At 41.7% G+C, this 24927-nt stretch overlaps 1 protein-coding gene across 2 annotated transcripts in view; it reads right to left on the reverse strand.

The window, feature by feature from the left end:
* SACM1L (SAC1 like phosphatidylinositide phosphatase) overlaps positions 1-24927 on the reverse strand; it is a 58706-nt gene that overhangs the window by 28192 nt on the left and 5587 nt on the right. Inside the window, exons 2-7 of one of the 2 annotated variants that reach the window (XM_034998210.1) lie at positions 11384-11481; positions 8717-8791; positions 7360-7487; positions 5183-5332; positions 3029-3088; positions 2345-2378 (exon numbers count right to left, since the gene is read on the reverse strand). In XM_034998210.1, coding sequence (XP_034854101.1) covers positions 2345-2378; positions 3029-3088; positions 5183-5332; positions 7360-7487; positions 8717-8791; positions 11384-11481 — 545 coding nt within the window. Of the gene's footprint in view, positions 1-2344; positions 2379-3028; positions 3089-5182; positions 5333-7359; positions 7488-8716; positions 8792-11383; positions 11482-24927 lie in introns of those variants that run through there. The other variant, XM_034998211.1, reaches the window with a different exon arrangement.

A 24927-nucleotide genomic window follows, 5' to 3' on the forward strand; every position in this document is an offset into this window, starting at 1 on the left:
CCTGGTCCTCTGTGGAAATAAAAGCCATCCCCGTGTGCTCCTGCCACAGCTCTCTATCAACTGGCATCCACATCCACGTGTCTGCTTCCCTTCCTGGCAGAGGAGGACCTGGGCACTAGACTCCACCTGTCGCACACTCGAGGACATCACTCCAGCACTTGACTGTGCTCTCCCCTTCTGCAAACTCTTCTCATCAGTTCCCCCATCTGGGGAGGAGAGTCGGGGGAGCAGGTACATAACTTCCCTGCCGAATGTTCACATTTAACCACCCAGCACCTTATCAGCTGATTACCCCCTGTGCTTGCAGACAGTCTCTTCATTTGTTTGTGGGACACCACCCTCCCTTGGGTGGCTCCCCTCTTCCTCACTGCCCTTTGCTGGGTCACCATTTCTCCTGTCCTTGCGGTTCATTCACACTGGTTCCCCCACTCTGTCCTCAATGAGGCCTACAGTCTGTGGCTTCACCTTCTAGAACTCCCTTCAGGCGATCTTCTTTCTCCAGGCCTTTTCTTTTCCCTAGATGCATTTCTTCCTTTGATGAGCTCATCAGCTTCGTGGCTTTAAATGCCATCTGTGCTCATCAGACAACTCTCAACTTTATGTCTGCAACATGACCTTCCCTCGTAAACTCCAACGCCATTACTCCATCTGCTTCTGTGACATCTCGTCTTGGAAGCTAGAGCAATCTCAAGCTTAACTGTCCCAGTGGAACTCCGGATACTCTGGCCTCACCCCCACCTCCAGACTCTTCCACGCATCGATGGATGGCTTCCTTCCACTTACTCTGGCCAGAAACCTTAGATTCGTACTAAGCCCCCTTCTTCCATACCCCATGTACAATCTGTCAGAAAATTCTGTAAGCTCTACCTTCACGACAGGTCTGGAACCTGACCATTTCCACCACCATCACTGCTACCATCCTGGCCCCAGGCATCACCGCCTCTCACACCTAACTACAACAACTGCCTCTATCGTGAGTCCTTGTATCCTCCCATGCTCGCCTTTGGCATGTTCTCCACACCGCTGTCAGTGAGCCTGTCTTACCATGCCAAGCCTCTATTCGAATCCCAAGTTTCTCATCACAGTTACAGTACACACAGAGCCTACAAGGCCCTGCAAAACCCAGACCCGGCTCCTTCCTTCAGGTGACTCCCACCTCTCCCTGTCCACATTCGCTGCTTGAGCATGCTCCTGACTCGAGGCCTCTGTTCCTGCTCATCTCCCTGTGTATACATCAAACACTGAAACTATGTTAGCCAGAGGCTTATTTAAAGCTTTAGATGGAAAGCTAAATGAATGGATAGCCTGTTTCTAAAATCGCCTAGAAAAGGTGTCCCAAAACTCATTTAATATTACTGTCCATTCACAAGCTCATTTTGGAAACACACACACACACACACACACACACACAATTGGCCCAAACACCTTAAAGCACTACCTAAATTCATTGCTTATTTTAGTCTTAGGAGAACTTGGAAATATTCCAGGGAGGGGAGGGAGACACAGAATAAACAAGAGCTTTTATTCCCAGCGTTTCTGGTTTTTATTCTCCCACAACTGTGAAAAATGTTTCCTCCGTACTTTTTTGCTTTTAAGTATAACAAGAATAATTTAAAGAAATCCTATCAACATAATGAACAAACAGATCACAGACTGTTTCTGTAATAAGCTTCTCGGGGGTTCTTAATACAAAGATCACCTCGGTTTCTGCAGGGAGAGAACAGTGCTGATTACAGGCGCTCGTCAGCTACCTGTCCTTTATCCGCCAGCTCACTCGGCTTCCCTGTTGTGGTAAGTTCTTAAAATGAACTTAAAATTAGATGATGACTATTTGTTTTGCATCTGTACGGACTTTCCCCCTGCCCTAAGCATTATCCTTTGTGTACCATCTATTCCCATTTTTTTTGTGGCTATTTCAAATGACAAGGACGATTTTTAATTATAACTCTCCTCTCCACATTGCTGGTCGCCCTAGTTCCTGAATCTAACTATTTTAAGGGAAAGGGGAAGTTTTCAATAGTCAGGTTCAAACTACTCTTGTTTATTGGTACAAAGTCTAATAAATACAAAACACAGTCTGCATGCTCCTTCTTTAAACCACCAGCCCCAGAACTCTTGAACAGAGAGAATAATTCAGTCTCAAGAGTTCATTTAAAAAAGGGGGGTATTTATAACCAGTATTCTAAGATTTTACGTTAATGGGTTTGATTTTGTTATCAAGAGCAATTTCTACTAATTCTAAAACACTCTCTTCATATGACTGAGATTGTTCCTAAGTCTGCCTTGTACTAACACCGGACTAAGGACTGCCAGGCAACTGAAGAGTGACACCATGAAAGGATACAGCCGTGTAATACTGGGAGCGCAAACCGATGGACCTGAAATGGAGAGAGACAGGACACTGAGGAACACACATGCTCTTCAAATAAAAAGAAGCACTGCATAAAACATACTTCTACTATATAAAAATACTTGTGTTATGGAGGTAACATGCAAATACAACAAGGTATCAAGCTTATGGGTTATTTTTTTTAAATGTCTCTCACGTACCCTGGTCTTTCCAATTAAAACACAATTTAAGCATGTGATGCAATCATTTGGGCTTAAGTGTTCAGGTTTTGGAACACTAATAAAACTGCATGAAGCTGCCAAACGTCTACCTCCCTCCCTGTCACTCTTTGCCTACAGCAACTTCACTGCTCCAGAAAGAGACTCCCATGCGAGCTGTTTGCAGCTCAAACTACTTTTCCGAAAGAAGCAAAGCAAATGACAAGAAATAAAGACACCAAGCAAATCCATGTACCTAGATTTGATATGCTATGCTTCTCGGCTGGGCCTCGCTGCTCCCCCCTCATTTGTACAAACTAAGGACAGAGGAAGATGATGACATCCATGCATGTAAGTTATAAACTGAGTTAAATGAGAAGTATTTACCAAAATCCCTGGTGATTAGGCAGCCATTTTACATATCTATTCAATTAGAACTTGGACTGTAACAAATAAGTAGGTTTTATTTAGTGTCCATTACCTCTGGCTGGGCAGAAAGTTCTCTTAGAAGATGACCATTCCATACAAACCGCTGATCTGCCTGAGGAAGAAGATTTAAAATTAATCAAGTATCTCCTGCCAACCTGAGGTTCTACAGATGAAAACTCTCAACAATCAATGTCTCCACCTGGTGGCTACACACAGGTCTTCCCCTCAAATCCGCCCCTCCTCCGGGTGTCCTGTCCCACTGGCTCAGGCCAGTGCTGTGGGCCCAGGCAGAAACCTGGGAGTCCTCTGGGGTCTTTTTTTTTTTAAAGATTTTAAAGACAGACACAGCGAGAGAGGGACACAAGCAGGGGGAATGGGAGAGGGAGAAGCAGGCCTCCCGCCAAGCAGGGAGCCCGATGTGGGGCTTGATCCCAGGACCCTGGGATCATGACCTGAACTGAAGGCAGACGCTTAACGACTGAGCCACCCAGGCGCCCTGGGGTCTTCCTCTTATCTGTAGTCAACTGCCAAGTCCTAAATCTCCTTCCAAATCCACCCCCCTCTCCTATGTCCCTGCTCCCATGGCCCCAACTAGCACCTGACTCCAGCCTAACTACTATGGGCAACTTCCCCGGATAGTCTTGGCCTTGTCCCTGCCACCCACCCCTCCACATGCTGCCAGCAAGAGCTCTCCAACGTGACCTGTCTCCTGTCTGCTGGGAATTCTTCACTGGCTCGATGTCACCTAAAGAACACACCTCCGCATGGCCTAACCCGTGCTGGCATCTGGCAGCCCCTACAGTAACTGCCGAGGGCATCTCTGACTTTCAAACTATAAATACAGGAGACGTTCCCTCAACAACACAGGAGATTAACCGACCCTCTCCATTCTGTTTACAAAACACACAGACTGCCACTCCCCATGCTTGTCCCCAGCTGAGAGTCCCAGGAGCAGCCACAACCAGCCTCGGGACACACTTCCCAGTGCAGGTGTGTGCTCCCAATCGCCCGCACGTATTAGTCATCATTACATAATCAAACTCAATGCCTTACACATCAGTGAGACAGGAGACATTTGATAAACAAATGGCAGATGCAGCAGAGCAACTGCTTTAAAAAAAAAAAAAAGCAACTGTTTCTGTAGTTAAAAGCCAAATTGCTTGATTGCTTAGCTTACATCTAAATTTGCATCCAAGTCTACATAAAATTTTACTAGATTAGAGTATAAAATCTTAAAAGAGCCAGTCAACTAAAATATTGATTTAGGATGAACCATATGAAATTATCGTTTTTACTAGTCAAAAATGGTCAATTACTAGCAATTTCATAGGGTCTAGCCTAACAGGTAACAGACAGCAACCTTTAAAATTCTGTCTGCCCCCTAAACACAGAATCTAAGGTTTGTTACTAAAATATCCAGGCGGCAATTATCCAGGTTCCTGAACAGCAGGAATTTTAGGATGATATCATTTGAGACCCAGTTTTAAAGACACACTCATATTTAAAAAGCGGGGGGGGGGAGGCAAAATAACAACAAAAAAACCCCACCTTAAATCAATATTTTTCAAGTTCTTACATCAGTAAGTTCTTACTTTTCTCGTTGTAAAAACTATAAATACCACCACTGCAGAAAGAATATTGCATGTTGGCATGTTAATTTTTTAAGGGTAATTATGTTGTTAACGTTAATAATTGTTATACTGCAGAGCACTGAAAGCCAGGAAACTACCAGCATGTTTTTGTTTTTTTTTTTTTTAAGATTTTATTTATTTGACAGAGAGAGACACAGCGAGAGCGGGAACACAAGCAGGGGGAGTGGGAGAGGGAGAAGTGGGCTTCCCGCGGAGCACGGAGCCCGATGTGGGGCTCGATTCCAGGACCCTGGGATCATGACCTGAGCCGAAGGCAGACGCTTAACGACTGAACCACCCAGGCGCCCCTCAGCATGTCTGTTTAGACAGACTTCTCAATTCTTATACCACTGGTTCTCAGTCCTGTCTGGGTCACACATACAGATTCTGGGATCCTGAATTTGCAATTGTGACGGACATTGAGAACACGGTGTGTTTTCAACCCCACATGTGAGTCTGACATAGCCAGGATTGCAAAAAATCAATAAATATTTTTATGGATGACATAGAGATATGTCCCTTTACAAAAAAAAAACAAACCAAAATAAGTAAAAATAGCTGAAGATGAAGCCTACCCTTTCCAAGAGACTCATTTCTTGGAATTCTGGACTGGTGTTCGACAGCCGCTGCAAAGTATGGGTCAAATCATATGTCGTTGAGAAGTAAAACCCATCCACATTCAGGACGTGGTTTATCATCGCTAGGAAAGTTTTATTATCTTGTAACTGTAAACAAAAGGGAGGAAAACATCAGTCTGTCTCATACTTGAAACCGAATCTGTCCAGATCTGTAAGCCAGCCAGCTCTGTTAAATGCCACTGGCATAGGACTGACAGAGAGGATGCTCACCATTCCCCTAGGACCTAGGCCAGCTCCTGACCCACGGAGGAGGTTCACTCAACAGCATGGGGTATTGTTACATTAACTGATGGGATAGAACTCCTGCCCTTTAGTAGCCTTCAGTTTTTCTCTAATGGGCAGAAATTTATTTTAACAAAACATCACCGCCTTAGGTGATGACCTCCCACGTGCCAGACCCTTTAGAGACTCTCTTTCATCCTCACAACAAACCTTGCAGTTTAGTGTTACTCACGCTCATTTGACAAGTTAAAAACATAAAGTCATGAGAGGCCCAATAACACAGCAAGGAACTAACAAGGGAATAATACCATCCTCATTCCTAAGAAACTTTACTGGGCTGGATGGGAATTAAATTCTTTTTTAAAATGCAAAGATTAAAAAGAAAAGTCCAGTAAAATAATACTTATCTTTATTTTCTGATAATCATTTTAGTTGGCCTTCCCAATGAATACTGGGACATTTACTTTTATCCTTGCTTTAAGAAACAATTGATAATGTTTGGTCATGCTTAATGATTATCAAATGATTAATATGTTAATCTACCTGTTACAAATCCACATACTACAAAATTTTTAATTTGGGCTCAGACATGTATTTATTTATTTTAGACCAAAAGGTACAAAGCATATGTAGTAGGCAATGTTAAAATTAGTTGCATGGCCTAACAACCAAGTATAGCAATCAAGAAAAAACTGTTCAAGTAAATAATACTGGGCTAGTAAATAAATACAACCATTTTTAATTGCCTTAAATACCATGTCTTATAGGGGTGAATATATTGCTATGGAGTATCTTTTCTATGCCCTGGCCAATTGCCATACACCTGTCTTTTCTTTTTAAAGATTTATTTATTTATTTATTTAAGAGGGAAAGAAAGAGCAAGCACGAGCAAACTCCCTGCTGAGCGTGGAGCCCAATGCCAGGCTTGATCCCAGGACCCTGAGATCATGACCTGAGCCAAAACCAAGAGTCAGACGCTCAAATGAGCTACCCAGGTGCCCCTAATTGTCATATCTTATCCTTACGCCTTATCCTTGGCACTCTCAAAGTCATGGAATACTCCAGAGAGTTCCTTTCTTGTGAAGTCTGTCACTGGTATCACTTTCTCTGGGACATCTTCAACCTTCTCATCACAATCACTTCATCATGAATGTCGAGAAGTTCACCCTCACTAAGACCCCTGGCTGCAGACCTGTGAAGGGCGAGGGCCGGCATTCCCAGGGTCAGCCGCAACTTCCGTACCCCACTCATGTTCAATGCAAACTTCCCTTCAAGAGCTGCTGCTTTTTTGTTCCTTTGCCCTCCAACTTGCTGCACTAATACTTGACTTCATATACCATGGTAACTGAAATTGAACCCGCTTTGTTGGGGGACTGCATTCCCTAATACCTGAACAAGGGTAACTAAAAGCTGTGCATACAGGAATCGTGCTAAGGGGGGGCAGCCGCTGGGGCATAAACACACACTGCTGTTCACATGTGGCAAACGCGAAGAAAACTTTTTCTCTGGACAAAGAGGGAATGAAATGGGATCAGTGGAACTTCGAAGGTATCTGTATTTTATTTCTTTACAAAAAGGATATGAAGTTAATTCTGGTTGCTGGATACTGGGGCTTTTTCTGTTTGTCCTTTTCTCTACATATGAAATTTCAAAACTTAAGAACTTGAGTCAGTTTTTAAAAAAGCAAACCAAGAACAATAAAATAAATACAGGACTTTTAGAAAGCACGTTTTCTGGCCAGGTGTAAAGGTGTGTAGAGGAACCTTACTCGCTGGGCTGTTGAAATCATTAGGCTTAAAAGAAATCCGTCCAACCTTCGTTCTGCCGCCCCAGCTGTCGCCCCCATGGGACTGCGTCAGCTTTTGTGATTAATAAGTGATTCCAGTTCTTACCTGAATATCAGTTAAGTGCAACATCGTCTTCTTATAAGAAAGGATGTCAAAATCTGCTGCTTTCCAGATTACGTGATTGAAAAATTCACCTATTTTTGTCTTTTTGGTAATAACAATTAGATAATTACCTACAAAAAGCAAAGCCACACACAACATAAATATAAAAGAGGCAACTCTAAAACCAACAGTAGCACTTGGCACCATTTAAGCTCCACAGGCAGCAAGTGAGACCGCACGGTGCCATACAGATAAAAGGCCCATGATTTTTTTTTAAAGGAAACCTTAGGATTTATGAATAGAAAGAATAGCGTATTTAGAAAAGTTCCTACTGAAAGGTCAAATCTTTTCTCAAAAAAACAAAAGCAAAAGCAGTGATCTTAGCAGATGCAGAGTAAAGCCAGAAAACGCTTCTTTCTCGCTCCCAAGGCACACAGGCCTCTGCTAATGCATTTCCCAGCATGTAGCTTAGAGCATCATCATGTGTCATGAGATATGACCACTGCGGGAGAGGTAATGTCCCGTCTACACCACCCCTATGGCGTCCATGTCATTTTAAGTGGTAGAGAAATGTGCTGGGGCAGTATAACTAACTGGTCACTGCAACATCACAAAGATGAACTGTCCAGAATTAAGAAGGCATCACAGTACTATGAATAATACCCCAACCGTGATCCTAGCCGCCGCCGCCGCCTCCCACAAATAAAACAGGGTAAGCCTTTACCACTAAATTAATTCTTAAGCTCCATTCAAGGCTCTACCCACAAGTGCCCTTCCTGGAAGTCTCCCTACGTACCCCTCTCTCCTGGAACTTGTCACACCATACTACAGTGATTTACTACTTAAATGCATCATTCACTAGATTGTAAACCACAGGGGGAAAAAAGGGCCTGGCATCTTCCATAACTCAGCATCTAGCACACTGCCTGATATTACAGGAATTTTTTTAAGTTCAATGAAATGAAATCTAGATAAACAAAATCACTTTCCTAATAATTCAGAACCAGGTAACATTCTCTAAGACGCACCAGGTTATATTCAACCTCAATATGGGGCTGACGGTATAGAATACTCTGGGTCATCAGTGCATTAAAATGTTTAAATACTCTTAGAATTTATGAAGAAATGTCTAGTTGACTAGAGATTTCAGTTGAAATAAAACCAAAAACCAAACTTTTTTCAACAGAACCTCAGGCTGATAGATTTTACCATTTGTCATTTGGAGTATGTCACTTTTAGAAATTAGTGACAAATACCTAACCTACAGTTACTGCTCCAAGCATGATAGGAAGTATGCCTTCATTTTATACTGTGTCATTTTCATTACCTTCTTTGCCCATCTTAGCTTATTTTTTCTTACCTGCCACCAGATGGATTGTGCCCAGTATACCGAATATTGGTCTTGTAACAGCTGAAGGAGGAATATCTTTCTTGACTTTAAAAGAAAAAAAAAAAAAAGGAAAAGAAAAATCACATAGAAAAAGCTCACTGATACAAAAGGAGATTTAGTTTGACTTCCGTAGTTACTTGAAAATCAATATGCATGATTTGTTCTAAGAAAGCAATAGTCCTTCATCTAGTGCTAGACCTCCATTTTGGCAAAATATAAAATAAAGATGTTCATGTGACATATAAAGGCCTCTGCCTGTCTAGAATAAGGTGCCCAAAGTAACATGCTTCAGCATCCTCATCAAGTAAATCGTGGGATACTTCTATGGTCATTTTTCAACCAAATTTATTCAACCTCTTGCCAGAAACTAAGTCTGTGTCTATTTCAGAGAACTAGAAAGTTAATGGAGAGGAGGGCATGAATTTAATACCAACATGCAACTAAGGGAACACAAACAGAGACTTGCCCATCCACTCTACAAATGTGGGAAATGGAGGCAAGACCCAAGGGATGAAGGAGGAAGGAAACGCAGGTGTGCAGGGAGGCACCACCATTAACCTTGACTTTACCAATAATGCCCTTAATAATAAAAAAGTATCTTGGATTATAGGGTTCATTTCACAATTGTTAAACTTTAAGTCAATGTGTTTCACAAAACACATTCTGTAGAACTCTAGGGAATAATGCACCAAAGTGGGGAGGGTAGGAGTCCTCATCAAATGAGCTGATTTTGCTACAGACATCCACATCACCTCTCTTCCCTCTCCCGGAGTCACAAGGCATGGACCTCTGAAGAGCCTACAGGGGAACAAAGCTGCTCCGTGGTTTCATTCACAGCTCCCAGGCTTATGTGGCTATATAATTTTTCTTTCACAGTTTAATTACCATCCTAGAACTCATTTTGAAACGCTGCTGTCAATCCAAGTCCTGTTTCTTAAAGGCAGTCCTGTTATTCTGAATGAAGTAATTCCGAATAAGGTCTGAAGTTCACTTCTGTTTCTCTCAGTGGTTCAATTTACTTAGCAATGCTATGCCACAATTAACGAACATGACAAATGGGAATGCCAGCGCAGTGAAAAGCTTAGAGAAAATCCTGAATATACCGAGATCATCTGATAAAAATGTACTAAAATATCAGTCCCCATCCCCCCCAAAAAAAAAAAATTAAATGTACTATTTATTGATGGAGCTCTAAGTTACATTAACTGGAGTATAATAACAATAAAACTGATAATTCCTAAGAACACACGTTAGTTTTTCATGGAAGGAAAAAAAAATCCCTCTTTCCGTGGCAATGGTCTGCATTCCCAACAGCTAAAAAAAAAAAAAAAAAAAAAAAACTAGCAGAGCAACTGTGAGTGAGTCGGCCCCTTATCACCACTGGCTTCAGGTCAAAGTATCTCTTCATGTGTCCACTGATGACTACTTGGTGTCCTTTTTACAACCAAACTATTGGTGACCTTTAGCACTGTCGCCTCTAGTGGATCTGCAATCTCTACCTACAAGTATCACTGAAAGGTCAAAAATAATTGAAAACACATCCATGCTAAAGCTTTTATAAGACACTAGGTTGTATCAACACGGTCTAAAGTAGTAGTGTTACTAGACTTTAGAAGTGCCCTAACATTGGTTAAAACCAACCAGCTATCTTGAGAGAGCAGCCACCAAGCAACAGACACAGGAAATGCCAAATTATCAAACCAAAACAGCCCTCTAATTCCATTTGGTCAGAGGAAAACTATATATGGTACTTACCAGAATAAGCAGGTAACTAAGAAAATAGAAATTTATAGCCATCTCTTTCTTATACTTTACTATCCTATTCAAAATATTTTCATATTTCACTTTATCCATTCAGAGGGTATTTACATTTACTGAATTCCTACTCTGTGGTTACTCAAATACTGTACTTAAATACAGAGAACTCTGTCTAGAGCGGAATATTTAAACACATGAAATATGAAATTCTAAATGTGATATCATGTGGTATATTAATTTATCACCACAATTATTTCACATCTAATCAGAAATCAGTGTTCCATATGATTGGGAAAAAATTGTTTTTTACACCCCTGAGAAGCAAAACCGAAATACAACTGGAGAGACAGACAACATATAGACAGATAAAGCTTAGGAACATTATTTGCCTACAACACAAGTTTTAGTCAGTGATACACACATATATATATGTGTGTGTGTGTATATATATATAATTTTTCATTTATTAAATTACCCTCAGTCATGAATATTTTCAAAAACTAAAGCTGCTGTTAAAATTCCACACACTTAATGCTCAAACAACTTTCTCATCCTCAAATACCTTAAGTCTCACAGCTAGAAAGGAACTGACATCAATAAAACCGATCCTGTTAAAGTACAGATAAGGGAAGAAATAAAGAAATAATTATGTTTTTAAATTCTTACGGATAGTAAAAATTTCAAGATCATTCCTCCTTTTCAGAATAAGGAGGAAGCATAAAACGAATGCGTAACAATCAAATGAGGTGGCGGAATTCAAAGTTATAAGATGAGACTCTGAGAGCCACACACAGATATACCCCGACTGTTTATTTTAATTACTGCAACTGCGGTACAGAGTCTGTCTCAAGGCTGCTTCTGCCCCCAGCTGAGAAATACCTGACAGGGTAACTTCTGTGGACACGCGGTCGATGACAAGTACGTCATCTGCTCCATCATCACAAGCTTCCACATAAAATTTTTCAGGTGTGACATGCCTAAGAAGAAATTAAAAACTATAAATAACCACAGCAGATGAAATGCAGGCTTCTAAAAAAACAACAACAAAAAACACAAACCTATTTATTGTAACAGCCTCAGCAGTGCTTAAATTTGACATCAAATTGATTTCCCAGCTACTGAATAGGTGTTTTGTTGTCCTGACACATTCACTGCAACTGTTTTCACTGGTATATTACGCTCACAAGGTTTGCTGTAAAACCAGTTTGACTTACACAAGAAAATCATAATAAATTCTAACTTATTACATTCAACATAGTGCAGAATGCAGATAGTAGTCAGGAACCCAGTCTACAGAACCAGGCTAATCGGGCTGTGTGAACTTAGGCAAATTACTCATCCTCTCTGTTCTTCAGTTCCCTTATTCATAAAACAGAGATATATCAGAAATCAAACAACATTGTCGTGGGGATAAAATAAGCTCATTTTTGATAGGCCCTTAGAATAACATCTGATACATAGTAAGGAAGATATATTAACTAAAAGTACAAGAAATATATTTTAAATAAAACATTTCCAGGAAACTGTTTAAAATAAACTACTTTAGGGGCACATCGGTGGCTCAGTTAGCTAAACATTTGCCTTCGGCTCAGGTCATGATCTCCTGGTCCTGGGGTCTAGCCGGCATCAGGCCCTCTGCTCAGCGAGGAGTCTGCTTCTGCCTCTCACTCTGCCCGCCACTCCCCCCTGCTTGTTGCCCTCTATCAAATAAATAAATAAAATCTTAAAAAAAAAAATAAACTAACATTTGGGCATTTTTGTTTTTGTTGTTAGAATGCCATATAAAAAAAAATGAGAATGAGGAAAAAAAAAACTTCTCATTCTGCAAAATAAGAAATAAAGGGGGTAAAATCAGGATTGGGACAGACTACTCAGAGCGTATGCAACTTTGTAACCAGAATCCAACAAAAACCACACTTTGCGACTCCTCGGGAGAACACCAGGATAACTCAGGGATAAACCAGGCAAGCGAGCGGGGTGCTGGAGGTCAGGGGCTGCCTCGGGAAACAGTAACTCCTCCCACAAACAATACAGTGAAAACAATGCAGGAGGACGTACAACCTTCCAGGAGCTGACCAGGCCTGGGGAAGGAACCAGTTTTCTTTCTGTGCGGTGTTCTGTTTTGTTTGTATTTTCCAGGAACTAATCTTTATTGCCTTAAGCCTCATTTGAAAGAATTTCCATCTGTGTAGCAGCCAATGTGAGGGCTTTGTCCTTTCCTATTTTAAACTCTACTCCCTCTATTCCACTGGCCCTGCCTGTGAAAAATCTTAAACAAACCCACACGGCCATCACCGACACCATTTCCTACATATGATGGTGTTTAGGCTACCTGGCATTACAGGACCAAGTCCTGCAGCAGGCCAGACCATACTGTACTTTCTGACTACAAGCTCTCAACTTTTAAGGATCCAAATGCAACTTACATCCTGTTATGGTTCATCTGTAACCAACTTTTTAATATTAGGCTAGTTTCCTCCAGGGGCGCGGGGGGGAGGGGGGGAGTTGCTAAGAGAATGAAAACCAATCCATTTTAATACAAATCAAGCAAAATACAACAAAGACAAATCTGCTTTAAATATGGGGGTCTTCAACTCAAACCAAATACAAGAGTTCATTCCTTTTTACAATGCCGAGTAGCATTCCAGTAAATATATCACCATCTGTTTATCCATTCACTTGTTGATGGACATCGGAGCTGCTTCCAGTTTGAGATATTACGAATAAAGGTTCTGTGAACTTTCTTGTACAAGTCTAAGGTAGACACACCCCTTCATTCCTCCTGGGTGACTACCTAGAGGTGGAAAGGCTGATCTCACGGGAGTTATATGCTTCACTTGTACAGCGAGGGAAAGGGCGGGGTTGCTGGCGCAAGGAAACTTTCCGGGGTGACGGAGGTGTTCATTATCTTGATACTGGTGATGGTTTTGTGGGTATAGAAAAACGTCAAGGGACGCCTGGGTGGCTCAGTCGTTAGGCGTCTGCCTTCAGCTCGGGTCGTGATCCCGGGGTCCTGGGATCGAGTCCTGCATTGGGCTCCCTGCTCAGTGGGGAGACTGCTTCTCCCTCTTCCTCTGCTGCTCCCCCCACTTGTGCTCTCTCTCTCTCTCTGACAAATAAATAAATTTAAAAATCTAAAAAAAAAAAAAAAAAGAAAAACGTCAAAATGTGTAATACTACTGTACCCTTGAAATACGTGGAGTTTACTGTCTGCCCAAATATACTTCCAATAAAGCTATTTTTTTTTTAAACTGAGAGGTCCTGAAACCAACTAAAAGGAATAAAGCAAATTTCCAGACAATCTACTCATAGGGTAGTTATCTCTAGTCTTAGATCATGAAAACAAAACAAAACCAAATCAACATGCCAGTCCTTGTCTGCAGATGTTGTGTGCAAGCATAAACTGCTAAGAGTGAGTCAATACATTTACTGAAGGCTAACCATGTGTGAAGCATTACACAAGCATTAGGGGACTGGAAGGTAGGGGAGAGATAAAAAATAAACTGGAAAAAAATTTCAATAAAAAACAGACCTCAAAAACAAGACTTCTTTATGAAATCAATAAAAGCTTTCAAAGAAAGCGCTGTCTCCAAAGCAGAAGCCATTCTGACAAGCCCCCTCCTGAGAGCACCCCCCACCCCCGCATCTCATACACGCCGTGTGTGCGGGTCTGCGCAGATAGAGCACAGATGCCCCACGGCATTCTTTGAGGCTTAAACAGGCTTAGGACCTGAAAGAGTGCCCATGGCTGGTGCTATATCGAACATCCTGTCCCACCTCTGATGTCTGGAGAAACTCCAGGAGTTCTTTTCACAAGGTTCAAATGAATCTCTCCTCTGTTCTCTTCTAAAATAATGATTACAGCATTGCTAAGGAGCAGTCCATTACCAATGCTGCTTCAGTGTTAAGTCAACTCCCAAAGACTTGTTCTGGGCCCCTGTAGGCCAAAGCAACCACCCAGAATCACGGTCAATCAACAAACACATGGGGGCCTTGTTTAGATGGGAAATCAAAACTGATGGTTAGGGTTTGAAGCCAACAGCCAAGAAAGAATTCTTGAGACGTCTTTGGTGCAAAAAGGTGGTTTTATTTTTATTTTTTTTTAAAGATTTTATTTATTTATTTATTTGACAGAGAGAGACACAGCAAGAGAGGGAACACAAGCAGGGGGAGTGGGGGAGAGAGAAGCAGGCTCCCCACTGAGCAGGGAGCCCGATGCGGGGCTCAATCCCAGGACCCTGGGATCATGACCTGAGCCGAAGGCAGACGCTTAACGACTGAGCCACCCAGGCGCCCCGAGATAGAAGTTTATTGAATAAACAGCAGGGGAGTGGCAGACAGGACAGCAGAGGAGAAGCTGTTTGCCAGGAGGCAGGGGTGAGGGTGGAGTGAGGGAGCATGGGGACATCACTGTGCCTGGTTGTAAGTAGCTCATTGGTTAGTAAAACCCTATGGCTATTTCGAGGTGGGTTGTTTAATAAACCTGTTTGCATTGCTGCTTTGCATTCAGCTTGGTGGTCGCTGTGAGCCTTTTGCCTTGCTCAGGTTCCAAGCCTCTTCCCAGGGTCCTGGGATCGAGCCCCGCATCGGGCCCCCTGTTAGTGAGAAGCCTGCTTCTCCCTCTCCCATTCCCTCTGCTTGTGTTCCCTCTCTGTGTCTCCGTCAAATAAATAAAATCTTAAAATAAATAAATAAAAAAACTTCTCTCTCTTTTGTTCTGCCTTGGGTGAATTCTTTCACCGCCCCGTTCCTGCCAGCCCCACCCGATGGGGACACCCCATAATCTCAGCCCTTCATTAAGCCTGGGGATGAGAATGCTTACCCTAACTATTTCATAGACAGCAGGAATTAAATGAGCATTTATGAAGTACTTTTGCAAAGAATAAAAGGTCTGCCTCATAGGTATGGTAACTTTTTATCATTAACAAAAACATCCTTTAAAAGAGAAGGGAGAAGTTGCAAATTTTCATGAAAGGACCAGAAAAGTTATTTAATTTAATTCACATTTTAAAGAAATAATACAATGGAAGATTCTGATATCTTTGCCACATGGGCCACCTCTGAACAATTTGGTTTTGATAGGAAGATACTGGAATCAAACTATATCTTCTAAATATATATCCCCAAAGATCAAGACCATATAAAACAGAGTTCTGATTTATCAAAAATATTCCAGAATAATACAGAATGTGAATAAAAATTATGAATGAATGTCTTTCTTGATTTATTTGTAAATATGACTCTATAACAAGAAAAAAGCTTTTAGTACAAAAGACAATGTTAGCTTTAAGAAGCCTGCATGAAATGCTGGTTACACCTTGCTACTTCTTCCAGCAATCATTTTTACTCTGCATAGTCAAAAGGTGAACAATGAGGGGCGCCTGGGTGGCTCAGTCGGTTAAGTGTCTGCCTTCGGATCAGGTCATAATCTCAGGGTCCTGGGATCGAGCCCCACATCGGGTTCCCCGCTTAGCAGGGAGTCTGCCTCTCCCTCTCTCTGCCCATGCTCTCCTTCTCTCTCAAATAAATAAATAAAATCTTTAAAAAAAAAGATTAAAAAAAAGTCTGAACAATTAAACCACAGACAGAATGTGCTGGAAATTAAATTGTATCGTCGAAGTGACTGTGGTAGACTCCATTCTAGATAGAGATGTCCCCGCAAGATCCCCGTCTCCTGATTACTCATTCAATCTAGGTACTGCCCTGCAGATGGAATTAAGTTTACTAATCAACTGGCCTTAAAACAGGATTACCTTAGGTAGTCGGGGTGGGCCCCAATGGAATCACATGCATCACAGGAGCCCGTAAAAGCAGAAGGAAAGGAGAGCCAGTCAGAGAGGTGCAGCAGAAGGGAAACGGGAAATTTCTGGTATGAGACAGATTTGATAAGCTGCTGACGGCTCCTGAGATGTTGGGGCCACATGCAAGGACAGGAGAGAGGCTTCTAGAAACTAAGAGTGGCCCCATGCTGACAGCCAGCAAGGAAACAGGAACCTCAATCCCACAACCACAGCAACTGTATATGGTCAACACCCTGAATGAGCTTGTAAGAGGATTCTTCCCCCAGCCTTCAGTGTGGAATGCAGCCCTGCTGATACCCTGATTTCACCCCACTGAGGCCCGTGTTGGACTTCTGACCTGCAGAAGGTCTGAGATAACCCAGCTGTCTTGCTCTAAGTCCCTCAGTTTATGGTCATTTGGTACAGCAGCAACAGAAAACTGACACAGGGATCAAATCCCCTAGAGAATGAACTACCCTCACATTAATCCCCCACCAAAACCCAATCCACAGATACAGTATCGTCCTGACACTAAAGCAATGAGATGCTTCCCTCAGTGGAGTTTTTTTTTTTTTAAAGATTTTATTTTATTTATTTGAGAGAGAGAATGAGAGAGAGAGAGAGAGAGCACATGAGAGGGGGGAGGGTCAGAGGGAGAAGCAGACTCCCCGCTGAGCAGGGAGCCCGACGTGGGACTCGATCCTGGGACTCCAGGATCATGACCTGAGCCGAAGGCAGTCGCTTAACCAACTGAGCCACCCAGGCGTCCCCTCAGTGGAATTTTTTGATGCCTGGTGTTTGGGCCCCTAAGTGAGAAACCTTTTTTAAACCACTTTTAATGGAAAGTCTGTAATTTTATCAAACCAAAGCCTCTCCTCATTAATCTCAATATAAGGAACCATGTTTTCTTGACTGACTAGGGTCTATTCTGAACACACCGATGTCTGTGCCATCCCATGAAAACATGACGGTGTCTTCAAGTTCTAGAAATAGAGTATGCTGGAAAAGTTACAGCTTTGTACAGAGCTGGTTTGAAGCCCAGCCCACAAGTCCCTGAACAAACCACTGAAATTCTGGGCCCAGCTCACTCCACCAGAGACAGCCGAGAGAACACACGCAATGTATCCAGCACCAAGAAGAGACTCTGAGAGATGGCAGCATTATGACTTTACTCAAAGATCTTAGACCACTGTGGGTTCTGTTTTTTAACTCTCGTGCCGTTTTTAGTCTCCTGACAAAGCCATCGCCTGGGTTCCTACTCAAGTGCTTCAGTTTTACGTCTGAAACAAGGCCTGAGGAAGGCTACACAATTGTGACCATAGTGTGAAGTCCTTGGGTGTTACTGTATCCATGTTCTTCATCCTGCTCAGGGGCCAATGCTCCTCTCCGTTCACAGCTGTATTTGGGGGGACAGGGTTAGCACAATTCTCCACGTGAATGAATGGTGTGTCACTTCTTTAATAACCAATGTTACTTTTCATACAAAAAGAGGACTAATCAACATACAATCTCAGAAATCAAATTCCTCCACTTTTTAATACAGTGCACAAAACACAGAGCTTGCAGCTCAACAAAAAGCCAGTAGAAAAAGGCATACTGTTTTCCCTCAGTGGCTCACCCTCTTACACTTTGACTACCTTTATCTCTTTTTTTCTTTGAAGATTTTATTTATTTATTTGAGACAGCGAGAGAGAGAGAACACATAAGCAGGGAGAGCGGCAGAGGGAGAGGGAGCAGAAGACTCCCCACTGAGCAGGGAGCCCCACGTAGGGCTCAATCCCAGGACCCTGGGACCTGAACCAAAAGCAGACGCCCAACCAACTGAGCCACCCAGGTGCCCCTGACTACCTTTATCTATATAAATGCATTTAAGCTTTTCACTTGTAAAACTTCTATAATGAAAATAAATTATTTGAATGAAATCAATCAACTGGAAAGTCACACTTGTTTCCATATATAAGTTGCGGTGTGTAACCTAACAGATACCTTTCAGTTACTGATAAAATATTCACTGTAAAATCCAGTGTTTATAAGAGTAGAAAAGTCTCCTATTAAAAATTTATATATATATGTATATATACAAAGTTATATAAAACATGCACATATATATATCTTTTGAAAACATATATGGAATAGGAGTACCTGGCTGGCTCAGTTGTTAGATCATGCAACTCTTGATCTCAGGGTTGTAAGTTTGAGCCCCATACTGGGTGTAGAGATGACTTAAAAAAATAAAAGGTTAGTGGCGCCTGGTTGGTTCAGTCATTTTCAAGCTTCTCACTCTTGATTTCAGCTCAGGTCATGATCTCAAGGTCATGAGATCGAGCCGCACATCAGGCTAGGTGCTGAGCATGGAGCCTGCTTAAGATTCTCCCTCCCTCTTTCTCTCCCTCTCCCGCTGCCCCTACCCACCTCTCTACCCCTATCTACACTCTCTCTCTCTAAAAATTAAATAAAATAATAAGCAAAAGTTTTAAAATATATATGAAATAAAAAGTATCCCTACTATAAGCAATTAAAGTTTTTCCCAATCTGGTATCTAAACTTAAAACTGATGTGAGAAAGTGTGGGAACACTGATAAAATACATACATCTTGGATTAAGACTTTCAATCATATACAAAAAAGTAGAGAGCTATAAAACTAAGCCTTTACTAATTGTCATATTCCTGATAATCACAAAGTTAGTGACTTCACTAAGTCCTTAGAGTCCTAAAAATTATAAAGTTAGAAACTTAAATTTTCTTTTATAAGAAAGTGACACTTCCGGGGAGGGGGTGGGAGAATGGGTTAGCCTGGTGATGGGTATTAAAGAGGGCACGTTCTGCATGGAGCACTGGGTGTTATGCACAAACAATGAATCATGGAACACTACATCAAAAACTAATGATGTAATGTATGGTGATTAACATAACAATAAAAAAATTTTTAAAAAAAAGAAGGTGACACTTCTATTAACACTTCTAGTCTAGACAGACACATTTGAAATGAGAAGATCAACAAATTAAAATTTTAACTGAAGTAGAATGAAATGAATTTCCAAGAGTAAACACCAACCACCAAAAAAAGCCCTGATATTCTTTCAGAACATGGAATCTGGGGGGTACCAACAGGTGCGTGCAGCACGTGGGGCAGACACTAGACATTCAAATGCAGGTCTGGAAGAGGGAGAGTGCTTGGAAATGGGCTGACTCACCAAGTCACCACAGAGACTCATCACCGGTGGGGTGAGAGCCAACAAAGCAAGCAGATTCCAGCAGCAGAATGCTGAAAAGCCTCAAGAACCAGAAGGAAAAGGTACTAAGGACTGGGGTAGGTAGGGGTGAGGTGGCTCACAGTCTGTGTAAGTCGCTCAGATCCCCACCAAACCTACAGCAGGCACCTGTCCCCCCTGACCCTGGGATTTAATGCTTAGAACAGTTCAAGAGAAGATGCTCTCTGGCCTCCAGACATCAGGCACAGCTGAGGACCAGGGAGAGAGCCAAGTGAAGTTGGGAGACAAAGAAGGTCTACTTAGAGACTGGAAAACTCATCCAACCCTCTTCCTCTGCCAGATTCCCAGAATGCTGGCAGCCCAGCTCACATCATCCCTCTCCCTGAGCCCTCACAGGAGCTTTGAATACCGTCTCTGAAGAAACTTGTTGTCCTGAAAGCAAAGACCAGCAACTGCTGACCTTCAGCTTCCCACCTCAACATGAAAGAGTTGAGTTCCTGTGCAATCACTCTACACAAAGGCCACCAGTTGGTAAGTCCTGACCCACAAGCAGACCCTCCAATCAATTTTTAGTGCCTCCTTCCTCAACATGAAATGACAGTCAAGGATCACCAGATATTAGGAAAGGTTCCATCACATAAGAAAGAGTCCAAAACAAACAGAAAAACAACTCTGGATAAACAAACTATGCCAAGAACAGACTACAACTTCAAAACACATTTATAATTGATGGCCTCAGAGAGAAGACATTGCATTCATGAAATAAGAACAAGAAAAGCACATTTAGAAAGCAAGAACATATTCTTGGACTGAGAGCAGAAATAATAATTTGACTATTCAACAGAAAGACTGGATGATAAAACTGAAGAACTCTCCATGAGAACAGAATAAAAAGATAAGAGCTCTAAAACAGGAAAACACAGGAAGGAAGTGGGGGGGAGTGGGGGAAAGAGGGAAGGAGGGGGGGAGGGAGGGGGAAAGAGAGAAGAGCCTGATCCAGAATATTCAACATAAATTCAGCAGGAATTCCAAAAGAGCACACAAGAAAAAAGGAAAGAAAATATTTCAAAGAAATAGTGAAAAACAAAAACAAAACGGAAAACACACAGACACACTAAGCATTAAACTTCAAAACACCATACAAAGACAATCCTAAAGTTTCCAGAAAAAATAAAAAAATTAAAAAGAAGAAAGCAGCATTGAAATATTCAACAGTCACACTACTGGATTATCCAGCAACAACACACTGCATTATTCAACAGCAGGTCTTTAAAATTCTACAGGATAATAATTTCTAATTGAGAATTCTATCTTAACCACACTATCAAACAAGTGTGAGGATAGAATGAAAACACCTTCAGATGTACAACATCTCAAAAGATATCTCTCTTAGAAGGAAAAGTTTGTTTCACCAAAATGGAATAGATCAAGAGGCAGTCTGAGAATCCAAAACAGGACAGAAGTGGAAAAAAAACTCTCCTGACGAAGGTATTGTCTGGGACCACAGCTATGCAACAGGCCTAAAGAAAAGCCAGTACGGATTGAAGCAGGGGGTACTGGGCTCCCAGAAGTAAATCTCAGAGAAGAAAATGAATTCAGTTACCCAAGGTGTTTCAGAGGAATTTTACTGCTGTCCCATAGACTGAAGATTCATTAGCAATAGCACAGTTTTTAAAAAGTCATGCAAATAAAAAGATAAAAGGAACCTTTCAATTCCAGGAAAAGCAAAACATTTTTACGAGGAAATATACTACTGACTTCATTTGAACCCTATCTACATGAGCACAGCAATGTGAACACTGAATATCTTACTATAAATATACTGAGAGGAGAAGGGAGGAAAAGAGGGAGGGGTATAAAAGCTAAATTCTCATCCTCTGTAGGAAGTCATCAGATAACTAAAACTGAAAAAATGCAGGAAACAGCAGTACAAGCATGCTGTTCAGAAATGTGGAATAAAGGGGCATCTGGCTGGCTCCAGTCGCTGGAGCATATGACTCTTGATACCGGGTTTTAAGTTCAAGCCCCATGCTGGGTACAGAGATCACTTAAAAAATAAAATCTTTAAAACAAAAAGAAAGGAAAGAAAGAAAGAAATGTGGAGTAAAATACCAGAAGAAATTGCTTAACAAGTTGAAAGTCGATGTCCCTGGGACAGTAGGAATTGGGAGTGCAGAAGGGTGCTCTCTTTTATTATAAGCTCTGTGTACTGATGACTTTTAAACCATATACAGGTATTATATTAAAATAAAAATTAAGTTTTAAAAATGTGTTAAGGGGCGCCTGGGTGGTTCAGTTGGTTAAGCGTCTGCCTTTGGCTGAGGTCACGATTCCGAGGTCCAGGGATAAGCCTGGCCCTGACCCGCGGGCTCCCTGCTCAGTGGGGAGTCTGCTTCTCCCTCTCCCTCCATTCACCCCCGTGCTCTCTCACTCTCTCTAGTAATAAAATATTTTATAAATAAATACATAAATAATGTGTTAAAATAACAAAAACAAAAATAAGAGTAATTGTGGATCGAGATAAGAGAATTCTAGCCCAACAAAGGCTCTAGGACAGTTGCTGGATCCTGCCTCTCAGAGCAATGCGGCTAGAATCCAAGTTGCTGGTGCTGCCACCAGCCTATTCGGATAATGCTACTGAAAACAGCTTAAGAATTGGAGCAATGAAAATATGAACAGTGACTGCCAGCTAATCAACATTTCTAAGAAGAGTCATCCTAAGTGAGGACTCAGAATCCCACTAATGATCACAGCAGGTGTCATCTCAACTCAGAGACATCTACACATCCCTTTGCGGTCTTCCTCTTCCCACCACTCTTTAATTGCCCTTACTATTGACCTGAAGTATATGTGCTTTACCCAGTAAATTGTATTCTGTAAGTTTTATGCTCCCCAGATTTCATTTCAAAAGCTAGTGAAATTAACTTCAGCTCTCTAGCACTTACTATCAGAAACACCTGAGTAAACCATCCAGTGGTGTAATTTTTGCTGGTGTGCATGGTCTTATTGTTATTTTTGTTTGGGGAGCTTCACCAAATAGGCTACCAGGTCTCTGTAGACAAGGACTCTGCTTATCCATTCTCCTTGGTGTTTCTCACACAAGACGACTGCAGAAGCTCAATCACTATTCTTAGAGAATACAACATAATCAGTCAGCAAGTATCTACATTAAGCTGGGTTTTTTCTATGGCCCTTAACTAATGTTTTCTTTGGCTCAGTGACAGTTAAAAAGGATTTAAAAATTGTTTTCCTTTCTCCTAGCCAAGGAAAGATCTTGGAGGGTCAAACGTTAACTGGACTGGAGGGTATGGCGTAACTAACAAGAGGGCAAAGAGGGAACAGTTCTCTGATTAGAAAGTCTACAAAGTGTCACTGGTGCCAATTTCCGCCTGGAGCTTTTCAAAATTAACCAGCCAACAGGCTATACTGAATTCTCAACATAATAAATACATGGAAACCGAGACAGAAGCTTCAATGAGAACCAAAAATCTGGGAGAAAATCCTTTCTCTACAGCCAAAAGAATGGCCCTCAATTGCTGTGAAGTCTCTCATTTCATTAAACTCTCACATTACTTTTTCTATGAAATACATTTCAGAAGTTAAGACAAGGAGATTCCATCCAAGAAGATTATATGGTCATTAACTGTGCTGTTGATATCAATCTCTGAAGTTCAAAATAATACTGTACAGTAAAAAGAGCTCTGGTCCTGTATAAACTGTCTGGCGAGGCCGTCCAAATCCAACAGGCATGAACCATGAACTCTAATGGGACAAGACTACTGCCTTGTTTCTCTCAACCCTGGGTTCTGCTTTCTGTTAAGAGGACACATATTCTGGAAGATACATCAAAATAGCAGAATACTTAAACAACAATCACTTCCTACTCTGACTGCTTTCATTTGCTTGACTATTTTGCTTTTATCGATTGCTGACCAAGTATGAGATAAAAAAGAAAATTCAGAGGACTAAGAGTTAAACTCAACGCAGGCAATTCTATTATACTTAATAGAAATGCATTTAATCTGAGCCTGGGTGGCTCAGTCATTAAGCGTCTGCCTTTGACTTGGGTCATGATCCCAGGGTCCTGGGATCGAGCCCTGCATCGGGCTCCCTGCTTGGCGGGAGGCCTGCTTCTCCCTCTCCCACTCCCCCTGCTTGTGTTCCTGCTCTCCCTATCTCTCTCTGTCAAATAAATAAAATCTTAAAAATATATATATATTTAATCTTATAGCTACCTGGGATTCACTAGCTCTTAAGAGTGCTTTTTTAAAAATTACCCTTGTCGGGGCGCCTGGGTGACTCAGTTGGTTAAGCGTCTGCCTTCGGCTCGGGTCATGATCCCAGAGTCCTGGGATCAAGCCCCACATCAGGCTCCCTGCTTGGCGGGAAGCCTGCTTCTCCCTCTCCCACTCTCCCTGCTTGTGTTCCCTTTCTCGCTGTCTCTCTCTGTCAATTAAATAAATGAATAAAATCTTAAAAAAAAAAATTACCCTTGTCAAATTTTAAGAAAAGCAATATATTTAATTTTTTTCAGACTTGGCAATATGATTTTCTAGTGTCTAAAAACATTCCTTTCCCCCCCCATGTAACATTTACATCTCTAGGCAACAACTAACCTCTTCAAAATCCTGTCCGATCCCGAGAGCAAAATTAACCCACTTCAAAAATATTACTATTTGCTGACCTCACGCCCATTATTATGAAAAACAAACAGAGAATAATGAGTGTTGGTAAGGATGTAGAGAAACTGGAATGCTGGGAGCTATTGGTGGGAATATAAAATGGTGTAGCCAGTGCAAGAAAACAGCATGGTAGTTCCTCAATAAAATTAAAAATAGCGGGGCGCCTGGGTGGCTCAGTCGTTATGCGTCGGCCTTCGGCTCAGGTCATGATCCCAGGGTCCTGGGATGGAGCCCCGCATCGGGCTTCTTGCTCAGGGGGAAGCCTGCTTCTCCCTCTCCCACTCCCCTTGCTTGTGTTCCCTCTCTCACTGTGTCTCTCTCTGTCAAAAAATGAATAAAATCTTTAAAAAAAAAAAATTAAAAATAGAATTACCTTATGATCCAGCAATTCCACCTCTGGGTATATGGTCAAAAGAATTGAAAGCGAGGTCTCAAAGAGATATTTATGCACCCATGCTCACAGTAGTATCATTCACAACAGCCAAAAAGGTGGAAGCAACCTAAGCACCCACTGACGGATGAACGGGTAAACAAAATGCTGTATACACAAAATGGAGCATTATTCAGCCTTAAAAAGGAAATTCTGACACATACTATAACATGGATGAATTCTGAGTACATTATGCTAGGTGGAAATAAGCCAGTCACAAAGAGACAAACACTGGATGATTCCACTTCTATGACGTACTTAAAGGAGTCAAATTCACAGAGAAAGAAAGTAGAGGGCGCCTGGGTGGCTCAGTCGTTA

Source organism: Mirounga leonina, unplaced genomic scaffold (genome assembly GCF_011800145.1).
Source record: "Mirounga leonina isolate KUSES-001 unplaced genomic scaffold, KU_Mleo_1.0 Mir_94, whole genome shotgun sequence".
NCBI classification, from domain to species: Eukaryota; Metazoa; Chordata; class Mammalia; order Carnivora; family Phocidae; genus Mirounga; species Mirounga leonina.